This window comes from Malurus melanocephalus, unplaced genomic scaffold (genome assembly GCF_030028575.1).
Source record: "Malurus melanocephalus ecotype Western Australia unplaced genomic scaffold, MMel_1.1 scaffold_112, whole genome shotgun sequence".
Lineage (NCBI taxonomy): Eukaryota > Metazoa > Chordata > Aves > Passeriformes > Maluridae > Malurus > Malurus melanocephalus.
The window spans coordinates 583794-596404 of record NW_026623344.1 but is presented as its reverse complement, the minus strand read 5'-3'; the positions used below and the strand labels follow the sequence as shown (position 1 = coordinate 596404).

Here is a 12611-nt window from a genome sequence, read left to right as displayed (position 1 = left end):
TCGTGGCATGTGCCAACAATATAAATGAGTATGAATATTTTCCCCTCACATGATTTGGTACTACAGACTGCACATATATATATTTGAGAGAGAGRTATTTCTTTAGGTGGAATAAATATTCCTAGAAATTTAGGAATTTCTTTAATTTGGAACTCAGTTTTGAAGTTCCATGCCTAAATTCTTATTTCTAACCTGTACTAATCTTAAAGATTAAGCATGAAACCTAGTGAAATTCACTCTGCACTTCCTGCTTCATTTCAAATCCACAGAGTAAATTCTCAGCATGAAGCACTTAGAACAGGCAGTGCTGTCTTCAGGGATGAAAAAAAGAAAGGAAAAAAAACCCCCAACAAGTATGTAGCCAAGAACTCACTTCTCTTTGTCAGGCAACCTATAATTCAATCTAATTAGAGCAGCCTTAATAGTATAATTATTCTAAAAGAAAAGGAATCCTACAACATACATACACATATGTGTGCAATCTGTTAAAGGGGAGTGCAAMGTTGGTCGTGGTTAGAAGTCATGAGCAAGTTAAATATTGTAAAGACAGCTTTTTCACTTGAGCCATTTACATTCTATTGAATTGCAGATGCTTATCACGAGACAAACTCCTGCAAACAGAAATTCCCATGGGCCTCGCTGTATTTCACTCGACATCCATCCCCACCTGTAACTACAGCACTTTGCATTTAACTCCTACGTGCAGGAAAGGAACGTGCCTTCCACGTTTTCATTAAGCAGTATGACATGCAGTGTAGTAGCTTCCCCTCATGTTTCAGCACATTCCATAGAAAACCTACCAGATCTTAAAAAAAAAACCAAAAAACAAACAAACCTTCACTGAATCTGAGTTTTTTAATGAGTCTTTGTAGAATAATGTTATGAGTTCATGTGTGGATTTTAGTTTTACCCTATGGCAAATGAGTGGTTTCACCTTTTCTTTTTCCTTTTATGTTKTAAGGTGTTTAAGTATAACTAACACATCACTCATCCTAATTTTTCAGCAAGATCTTGTTTTTTACAACAGCTGCATTCTTTAAAAGACAAACTGGCAATAATGCAACTGAATCACAAAAGGATACAACAGGTCTTTTTTCTAGTATTTTTATTACATGCAAAAATCAGGACCTTAATTTCTGCTAACCTTTCAAGGAACTACTTAAATTAGGTTTAATAGCATTCCTATCGAGACAATTTTCAGAGTCATGTAAAAGGGAGAATCTAAAGCTACAGTGAAATAATTAAGGCGTATTTTCTTCTCTCTAATGAAATTTTTCTCTCTAAATGAAATTTATGTATTTTCAACACTTGATGGAAAAGATTATTTTACCCAAGCAGAAAAATTCCTGGATATCAATATTGGCAGCAATGTTTCATTTGCAGCAACTGCAGTTCTGTAGACAATTTTAAAACCTATCACTGTGATACCATTAATGCTCTTGGCATAATTTCCTTCCAATGAGTGGTCAGGAGCAAACCAGTGGCCACATGTGGTTTTCCTGAACCTCCCCACACAGTTCTAACACCTTGGTCAATAATGAAAAGATTCATGGTGAGAGGACCCTCCAAATTTTGCAAGTTTGTCAGGTTTAAAAAAAAAACAAACAACAAAAAACCAAACAAAGCATACACACATTATTTGAAATTGCTGATGGAGACAGCTGAGTAAGAAATGCTTTCTCCATACATTTAATMCATCTTTCTGCTACTGAAAAACATTTTCTCTTGGATGATTCAGCTCTCTCAGGATCATCTGTTTGAATTACAGCTCAAAAATTATATTAATGAAAGCTGTCAGGGTTTTATGCTTTTTTTTTTTTTCATTGCTCCAACCCTGCACATATTCACAAAATTAACAACTCTGACAATCTCAGATGGAAAACTTGCTTGGATGCCTCAAACGTAGCAAAAGCCAAAATCAAAGACAAAATACTGAGCAACTGACCTGTGAGCCTCTGGGTCCTCGTTTGTGATCCCATTCAGAATGCCCCATGAGCTGAAAAACAAAGAAAAKCAGAGGTAAGTGATAAATTGCACCCATTAGTTTTAATTGAAACATTCATGYTTTTATATTTTATTATTACACATTTTCTTAGAAATACACAGATTTAGTTTTATGATTTATTTCACACCAATTTTAGCTTTGTAACGAAGCCACATAACATTGTASCTTCACATTCAGAACCAAAACACATCACAACACTGCTCGTGTCAATAAAAAACCCACTGCCAGAAATTCAGCTTTAGCCAAATGTTTAATACTGATYTGGAAAAAGGACAGCTGACATATCAATGAGGAGATTACCAAAACCAGGGGACATTTGATTAAACAGCAATGGATGTTTCATATCAGCCATAATAATTAGCAAGAGCTTTAAATCTGTTCTACCACCCAGTTATGGGGATTTTTTTTTCACAGCTACTTAGGGATTTCTTCTGGGCATTGTTTGCGCCTACACACACACAAGCATTGCTTAATACAAATATAAAAATATATGAATGAAAGACAGGAGGGTTAATGTGACATGTAATGAGTTACAGTCATGAACATTTTCTTGCTCATTTTTCCCAACATTCTTTCCCAAAGGAAWTGCCTTCTCCCAGTTCAGAGGTAGGCAAGATTTACAACCTACACTTATCACAGAACATGCTTTCAAAACACTCATCCCAGGACAAGAGTTTAAAACTACTTTGAAAAATGAGGAAAGCCACATGTATCTCCTATGGTGAGATTTTTATCTTCTCCTTCAACCGTTCTACTTATCCTCTCCTTTTCTAAGGGCCCCCTCTTTTAAAGTTATTACTTACAAAAATCTACCTCCACAACTTGAGAAAAACCAGACATGCAGATAGGTATCAAAAATCAGAAATGTCACATTTTTTTACCTGATACAGCCTTGTGGCTGGCCCCCKCATTACTGCAATTATTTGCTATTTTCCATGTACTATTGGTGGAAACACTGTGCTGTGCTGGGTTTCCCCATTTGTTCTCCATTACTGCATGAAGTAGAGCTTTGAAGTTCATGAAACTAAACAACTGGTGTGCAAAAACTATGAAAAGCTCATCTACCAAAGGTTATATGTTTCAAAGAGTCAAAACCCTCATGCCTGTCCTTCCTCTGTGGCTTCTGCTCCTCTGGACCAAAAAAACTTATTCAGTTTTACTCCTCAGCCCCTGTGCCTTGGGAGGAAGTAACTCCTGCTTTCTTAATTTGCTTGGCTAAAGGAAAATTAATTTAGCTTGAGTCTGACCACCTGCCATTCCCAGCGTGATAAGGGATATCTTTACCTACAGGTTCCTATCAGTGGAATGAGCACAAAAAGTGAGCCTCACAATTAAGAAAAAAGGATTAATGTTACAGGCCTGGCCATGGCCACGGTGRTTCTCCAGGCTTTACAGACACCTGGCAGAGCACACACTGCTTTCAAACCCAACTGCAGCATGAGATCCCACTGCCAGGTTTTTCATGCTCCGACCCTCACAGAATGCTCCATTGCTCACAGAACAGGGAAAAGATGCTTTATTACTACCACCAAAAAGAAGGGGTGCAGTCACAAGTCAGGCTTGGAGTTACTGTTCCCATGTGTAGGGATGCTCCCAGTCCAGCCAGGCCCAGGAAACCAGACCAATGTGTGCCAGGGTGATCACCACTAATCCTCACATCTAAATCAATTCCTCTAAACATTCATTCACCTCCAGGCACAGTTTGTTCCTCCTGATCCCTGCTCTTGCCTGGCTCTTCCCATCCTCACAGTGAGTTTTCCGCCCCMCAGCCAACTCTCTACTGGAGGGATGCTCTGCTCCGCCACTCCTCCTCCTCCTCCCCTTGCAGGTGCCTTTTGCTTCCTCATCTCCAATCCTGCCTCTCCACCACGTGCAGGCAGTCCTGGGGTGCTCCACAGACTGGATGYTTTAGCAGCAGCTAATGCTATAGAGAAAAGTGAGTCCAAAGGCTGTAACAACTCATCCGTGCTCCATTTCCCAGTATCCAGCTACCAACATCACCTACAGAGGAGAAGCCAAAGTCACCAGGGAAGCAGTCACAAATTCATTGGAACCAACCCCTTTCTTGTTCTGTCACCATTTTATGAGGAAATTCCTCATAGCAAATTATACAGCCCTTGCCCAATTTAATTTCTCTGCAAAGGTGCCTTGGTGGAATCAGCCATGTTTGTATTTTGCTGATAAATCCACTATTCCCAGTATAAAACAACTTCCACACCACTGTTCTCTCTCACTGTGCCAGCATGTTCTGCTGAGTGACATGAACTGTGGCTGTCACCAGGTGAAACCGAGAGGCTGTTTTCAAGCATTATAGTCAAATACATGACCCATGAAGCCAACCTTTTCCTCCCATTTTTATGAAATCTTACTTGGCTTTCAAATATATTTCTCCCTCATAATCTAAAAAAACTGCGCTCATCTCATGCTAGAATATTCTTGGCATATAGTAGTCCCTAGTAACAAAGGAGTGAAGGAATGAAAAATGAAAAGGATASCACACAAAAAGCCCTCAAGCTTTAWGAGAGAAAGAAAAATGACCCACAGGTTGTAACAAAATCTCTTCCAGGCCAGCATCCTACAAAGGGATCATTGCCCCAGTGTGACACCCTTTAGCTCAACAAGCACCACTCTGCTCAATTAATTCTGAACCTGATTTTCTTTTCATGGAGACAAACAGTAAATGCTGCAGCATGATAACCAGAAATGGAGGAAAGCAAGTATGTCTGAACTATTGGCCTAGGTGGAAGTCACCTGGTGGATTTCCACAAGCTGGATAGAAATCAAAAGACGAAAACAGAATTAAAAGCAAAAACAAAACCCAAAACCAAACAATAGCCCACAAACAACAAAAAACCCAAACCAAACAACAAACCAACTACACTCCGGAAAAACAGAGCGTGTGCATAAATACTTGAGTGAGTCAACCTGCTGAAGTCATGGAAAAAGAAAATAATATACTGTTTAATTGGTGCATGCATGCAAACAGAGATACGGACATAAAAACGCATTTAGAAGCTGGGGGATTTATGTTTATCACTAACAGATGGGTTTGCTCCAGACCCCACCACCTCCTCTGAAAGTTCTCTGGAATCAATTTGGTCCAGAGCGATGATWAACAGCCTCAGAGCATCAAATTTATTATTTTTACTGACCAGACAACTAMGGCTAAGTGTACCAGCAGCAGAAAAGGAGGGATGAAACTGAAATCAAACTCCCACACAGCTCATATACATGCAGTCTCTCTCAGAAGAAAAGGAGCTACTTTATATTTCATCTGAAACTGTCCTGGAAACCCATCTCTGACAGTTTTAATACTTACAGATGAAAGCAGCTTTTAGCAACAAGAACAAATCTTGCATGTTCAGGAATGCACAAAAACACGGGCTTTACTAAAACCAACTGGCTGATTCTACCCTAATAACTGCCTTACAGGTCTCTAGGGAAAACCCTCCCCCATTCCAGCTGAGGGTGAGGACTGTCAGTGGAAGAGGAGGCAGCAATAGAACAGACCCCAATACCAAAACCCYAATCACAGATAGAAAGGGGGTCATCATCATTTAAAGATATAGGGTGGTGGCCTATGCTCTAAATTTCAGGATTTTGCTACAAACACCATGAAGATTCTAGGCTTGTGGTTTTAAAACTCATGTTCACTAATGCAACAACACCTTCAAAGGTGTAAGGAATGTTATAAAGGACTGTCTACACTAGATATCTGAGATAGCCATGTTAAAGTAGAACAAAGCCATTTAAAAATTAGCATCTTCAGCCCTCGCCTCTCTAAATGCAGTTCTTCTCCTATTTGGTTATTTAATTAAAGCCTCAGCAAATGATTACATAAGGATCTCAACTTTCATTAAAATTCATAAACCATAATTCTAAGCCTCCTTAATATTAGAGAACTGCAGGAAAATGTGACCCACACATATTGTAGAAGATCTAAAGAAATTTTTTTTTTTAAAAAGACAGAAAGTAAAAAATGACAATTTTAACCTTTTCAGCTGTTTCTAAGTCCTGCTTTTCCCCTAAATAATCTTTTCTGGCCCAGGCTCTTGGTTTTGGCACCCTTGAAAAAGCAATACTGCTAGCTATGCAATGGCTTGAAAGAAAAAAAAAACAAGATTAAAAAAACCTTCAACAAAACCGATCAAAAAACCCAACCCCAAAAATCACTCAGGAAAATAGAAAAGGCATAATCATATTATAGGGACCTCCCCAGCTGGACACAAGTCAGGAACAAAACCCAATATTCAAAATCCAAGCAGTATATTCTTTGGAAGGGGAGGGAGTCCTCAGAATTTTGAAACCACATGGACTGTTTTGTTAAAGCAAATATGACACTCAGTCTCATTAGAGGGAATGAGCAGATCTTTTCCTTGTAAGTACTTAAAAGGACCAATGAAATAGTTATATTTGGTGTTTAATAAAAGCCTTTAAATCAATTCAAAATCTATTCTAATGCTATTCAGATTATAGTCTATTATTCTGGATTTTTTTTCGACACATATTTACACATACACAACACTTTTACTGTCATAAAAACAATTAGATGGTGATGACAAAAGTGAGCTAAATCAGCTAGCAGTCCCTAAAGACAATAAATGGGATCAAAAAGACTTCAGCAGGATCACATAGTCCACATGCAKGTGAGGACCTTGCCCCAGCTCGCTGGCTCTTTCCCTTGGATGTTACAGATTGAGACTGTGGCCAGATACCCCATTTCCATTATAGTGAACAGAAAAGAGTTCTGCTCTCTCTAGTGAAAGGTGAACATAAAGCAAAACACAGGAATGTGAGAGAAACGGCTCCTCTGCCCCATCTGTGACTGGGAGCCAAACACTTGCATCCAACATTCCCTGCTGGACTGGCTGTGATTCATTAATAGGGTAGCCTGARCTCTCACAAACAGCTGAGAATCTGCAAAAACGCCTCCTTTTTGCCACTTGGATTTAGAGCATTTAGCAGTGGCAAACATTAATTACCAATGAGATTATGAGAAGTTTTGGCTGGGTGGTAGCCAGCAGCTTCAAGAGTTGTTTATATTTGAGATTCAGCATCCAGAAGAGCAAGATAGGATTATCCAAAGAGGCTGGCACCTGGGTTCAACCATCACCAAAATAGCAGAGCCTCTATTTAAACACGAGCATAACATCTTCCCTCTTTGGAAGGGGTTTAGTTGAATGGGCATGTTGAGGATGTGAAACACTGTCTCACTGTTGAGTTCTCCGACACTGCCTCCTTACAGCTTGTGCTGAATGGGGCCCAGTATGATCCATAGTCTCTGACTGAATGGGTATTAGCCATGCTCCAGTCAGGATCATATTTCCACTGGTAATAAGACACTGTTTGTTACCAGCATGTAGGCACAAAATGTTCCCAATAAGTTCCTTTTTCAGTACCAAAAAAAAAAAAAAAAAAGAGAAAGCACCAATTATTTCCTTGATTACATATTAAAGGAAACATTTATTTTTTACAAACATGCAGGAGTCAGGTCGCACATAAACCAACAAGGTGTTTTTGCACATGCTATTTTGAGTAGGATTCCTTCTATCCAATAGACTGTCCCCTGCATTTTCACAGTAATCAAGAGAAATGAGATGATTTACTGACTCAATCGATCTAGGGAGGGCAATTTGGACACCGTCAGCAGGAGTAGCTAAGCAGGCTGGAGCTGCTGAGATTCACCATGGCCAGATCCTAATAATGTAACAGGGGAGCAACTGCATGGCTGCACTGACCACCTTCTCCAGCACATGGCAGAGGTGCACCTTGCCCTGAGGGCATCCAAAGCTCACAGATGCTCTCCTTGCTGCGGGGTGGGAGTGACCACACACAGCCACGTGTGACACAAGGACAGCAAAGGGCTCCAGTATKTGGAAAAACAACCCCTTTTCCACAACCCCTGACCATCTCCCAGGGTCAGCACAAAGCATGGGATGTCAGAGCCGTGCTCTTCACCCCGATGTGGGATCTGTGTGCTTGTGCCATCACTGCCACTGTGGAAACTCTCCATCCAAATGGTCCCAACGTCTCACAGCCCAGCAAATCACTAAGGCCTCACATTTAACTTCCAAAAAAAAACCCAATCCAAACCCCCAAACAAAATAACTCACCACAACAAACCAACCAAATTAATAAATGGGGGTGACCATTTAAGAGCCATTCCGCTGCTTCCTAATCAAAAATGTTGTTTCAAAGGTCTCTGGGCTGCTGAACAGCTAGMAGCAGAGATAAGATTTTTAAACCAAAGCAGAGGCAGAAATGCTTTAGAACTTGGCATTGTTTTGAATTGGAAGCGGGCGCAGTGAGGTACAATGGGTCTGGAGAGGAGATGCAGGGAATGGCTTCCCTGCAGGATCAGCCCCATGCCAGGACAGAGTCCTCTGAAGCTGCTGCCCTGGGGAAGCTGGAAGTCCTGGAGGGAGCTGCTGCATCCTTCCCTCGCAGAACCTGGCTGGGAGGACAAGCAACGAAGCACAGCATGGCCAGAGGCTACACAGAACACTTGTGAACCAGGCACAAACTCCACTGACACTGAGAGCAGGATAATGAGCTGCTGCGGCAGGGAATGGGAAAATGGGGCAAACAAGGTGGAGCAAGGCTGAGGGGAGGCAAATGGGAGGGATCAGCAGCACATAGGACAACCCAAAAGGCAGCAGCAGGGACTGTCCCACAGGTACAGCAAATAAACTGCCCCAAGCACTTAAGCAGGGACTCGGCTCCAAAGGAGTGAGCTCATCCCTGGCACTGGAGAGACAGCAGGAGCTGTGTTTTGGAGGATTCCTCATGGCAGCGTGACCTTCGTATTTCCAGACAATAAACTGCATCTGGCTTCTTCAGGGAGCCTGGCTCCCTTACAGGGGCAGGGGACACGGAGATGTGTGACACAGCAAACTGGCAGCTACGGTGCCCCTCGCTCCACACCACCCCTGAAAAGSAGCAGGTTTAACTTCACAGAATGTGAAGGAACTGGGAAATAAAGAAACCTGTGGGTGGGAAAAAGAAAAGGCACAGGAATATCCACCTCCACACCCTGTATCTGGTTTTATACAAATTTTTGTCACAACTACTTAAACAGATGACAGTAGTAAAACAAATCCATGCGTGTTTCTATTATTTTCACTCCTACCATTGAATTTCTCAGGTCTCTATTAATCCTTCACACATCAAAGAGGATTTTAAACAACAGGTTTGGGAGGCAGAGCTGTAGTAAAATAGAGAAAAGACCTGATTCTTTTTTTGTGGGGGAGGGAAAGAGGGAGGAGGTGGTGTTGGTTGGCTTTTTGTCCTTTTTTATTTTGTTGKTTTTTTTCTTTTTGTAAGTAATTCTTATTCTTCCGTGATCCTCAAGGATGGATGCCACACAAAGAGCTACTTGCAGATGTAGAGCAGATTTTTTAACAAAGGCTTCCTTAACTAATGATCTTAATCTGGATATTTAATTTCAGAATAAATGRGTAAGACAATCAAGCTGGTCACAAGTAGATTTCTTATCCCCTTGAACTGATCTGGTAGATTAATAACAGGCATATTGATCTAGTGAGCTAGTAATCCACAAGCAAAAGTGTTCACCAAATTTTCCAAATACTCACTTTCCCATTCTGAGCACAGTCATGAAAACCAAAGCCTCAAAGGAAAATATCCATACTGGTRAGATAAAACCTGTGGGCACAGTACTCTGATACCCTCCCACCTCAGCCACAGCCAGAATTTACCAACAATCACTTAGAGAAGAAGATTCCTTAGCATGGGAATGCCAGGGCAACACAGCAACACCAAGACTCCTAAACAGAACAGCAAATCAATAGAACAGAAGTAGCTTGCTTAAAAAAGGAGAAAATTACTATTTAATTACTTGCTCTTCACAGTACACACATAAAATTCCTGGATTTCAAAGCTACACTGTCAAGACCATTCTGGTGCAATTCTGGTGCAAATTAAATTCCTAGAAAAAGTCAGAAAGCTGATTTTCTTTTTTTCCATTGGGAATTATTAACAGTGCATTAAGAATCCCAGTCACAACACCAAGCCTAGCACAGGCTTGATAAACTAACCAGCTACTGCAGCAGACAGAGTCTGAAATCATGAAATAGATGTTCTCAACMTTATTCTCCCCTTAGTGCACAGTTTTTCTCTCACTTTCCATCTTTTCAGAGATTCTGGTGTCACATAGGTTGACATTTGCACTTTCTGTACGTGTCATTTGCACTTTCTGTAGCTAACAGAAACCTCAAAGGTTGATGTGTGCCCTTTTAGGCTGGTTACCAAAGCACAGAAGGGTCTCTGCTTCCAAAGAAATGTCTTGAAGATACAGGGAATGCCTTTTTGCACAACCATTAAAAGCCCATCACAAAAGCAGACAAATATATCAGGGATTTTTCAGTCAAGCTCTGATTTTAGGTGAATCCCCCTCAGTATGAACACAGATCATGTTCATCAGATAATTGGCAGTTAGTCCAATTATTTTAGGAAGTGCATTAATCAAATAGCTGACCACTCTCGGGTAGCTTGCATGAAATGGGAATTTTCCAATTCAGTTCCCAGTGGATAAGGGCCCACCTCACCGGGAAAAAACAACAACCCAAACAAAACCCCAAAACATCATCAAATTGACATCCTTACTGGCAGTCTCAGCAGAAAAAGCCCTTAGGACTGAAGGTTTCACCAGACATTTAACCTTTGGAAGTGATGCCAGTGCAAGGGAACTGACCATGGCAGCAGGGACAGGGACATACATGACTTGTTTGTGTACCCTCTGTACTTCCCTGATGCACACAGGACGGAATTTTGTCACAGCTGCCAACTCAGACCTCTCAGCAGGGCAGAGTCACTTACAAAACAGAACGGGGTAGAGAGTGAGAGAGAAAACCTCCCAACTCCAGGTGCTTGGTCAGAGATCAAAGGTGATATGCCACTGTCCCCCAAAACTGGAAATTCTAATAAGCAGCAGAATCCAGCAGTCGGACCTAATCAGGTTTCCTGTGTTGCCATAAGCACTTACTGAAAACACAAAACCAAACTTTGCTTGTGTTAATATGGCAGCTTAGTGTCCATCTGGTGTGAAACCCAAACCATGGTGATTAGAGGAATCAGCCCCTGGGGAGGCCAAAATACAGTGAGGCAGGAAGCCAGAAGTGTAATTTCTTACAGTTTCAGCAGCTCGTTTTCCTGAAACGCATTAACTTTAATGGCAGCACTGAGGGAGAGCTGCAATTCAGCAATGACAATTTTAAGATACAGGGAATCTGGCCTCCCACAAAGCAGACTGGCCCACAGAGCATTCTCACACCCTGAGAGTAGCCCCAAGTCTGGCCAGGTGAAGCCTCAGGAAAAGAAAAAAGCATGCTCTGCCAAGGCTTGCTTCAGTCTGACACCCACACAAACAAGCCACTTCTTTCATTAACACCCATTCTTCCAGTTTTGAGGTTTCACAAAGCAGAATAGTGCTGACACTTCAACAGCTAGATCCCAACTAGCAAATGTCCTAAAATTACACTGTAGAGTCTGGTAGCTTACTGAAAAACCTCAATGTCAAAACTCAAAGTACATTCAGTTTAAACACACCCTTGGGGGGATTTTATACTAACTACTTTCTATTTCAGACTATTCACTTTAAGCTCAACCAGCAATGCTTCATCACTCATCCAGGAAAACTCCCCTCTCTGCCACCCAATCTCAATCAACCTGCCAAATTAATTATCACCCTGCATTTGGCTATTGCTAAGAGGAGGGAAAAAAGCAAATAGATGAACGTAGCAGTGACCCGAGCAAAAATGAATCCTCTGAAACAGAACTAATTAAATCAGCTCAGTGATCTTCTTCCAGCACGACACATTTCACCCACTCCATCCCCAAGCAGCCCAGTTCTCCCATCTCCTCCAACTGTCCTCGGCAGGGCGCTCACATGGGGCTCAGATGTTTCTCCAGCAGCAAACCAGGGATCTTTTCTACTCATCCTTGCAACAGCATGATTTAAAACGAGGGAAAAAAGCCAACTGTCACACAGAAAATTCACAATGATAACTTCCCACTGACATTTACATGCACATTCCTGGCTACAGAATATGTGTTTCAGTCAGATAGCAGGAGGATTTGATTACCTACCTCAAATTTATGGGTCCACAGGCACCGAAGTTTGGTGCTCCGCTGGCTCTATGGAATGAGCAAGGCTTTGCTCTTGGTGCCCCAGTGCTGTTGGGACTGACACACAGAGAAACTGCAGGATTTGTGGGTTTTAAATCAGTGCTGTGRGTCAGACACCAAACCCTGTGCTAAGTGCATTCCCAACCCCACAAGTCCATGTGCATGCAGGGGCAGCAGGTGACCCTGCTGACTCAAAAAGGACCCAGCTCAAGGAAACAAGTTACACCCCCATTGTTCTCCTGTCCTACAACTAAGTGGCAGTCCAACTGAAATGCATGCAAAACCACATCTGGGGCATAATTTCCCACTGCTGGAACTGGCACTGATTTCCTGGGGGCCATGCTGTCACATACTGTATGACACCATGTGCCAGCTGATCACATCATGCCTGGACAGTGGGAATATCTGTAGGAAAAGCTGTAGGATCATGGCAGAAACACCAGCCTCTCCTCTCTCAATGCAC

At 41.8% G+C, this 12611-nt stretch overlaps 1 protein-coding gene across 2 annotated transcripts in view; it reads right to left on the bottom strand.

The window, feature by feature from the left end:
• Nucleotides 1-12611, bottom strand: part of PDE3A (phosphodiesterase 3A) — a 209819-nt gene that overhangs the window by 69990 nt on the left and 127218 nt on the right. For both annotated transcript variants that reach the window (XM_057369499.1, XM_057369500.1), the window contains exon 2: nt 1946-1996. In XM_057369499.1, coding sequence (XP_057225482.1) covers nt 1946-1996 — 51 coding nt within the window. The remainder of the gene's footprint in view (nt 1-1945; nt 1997-12611) is intronic.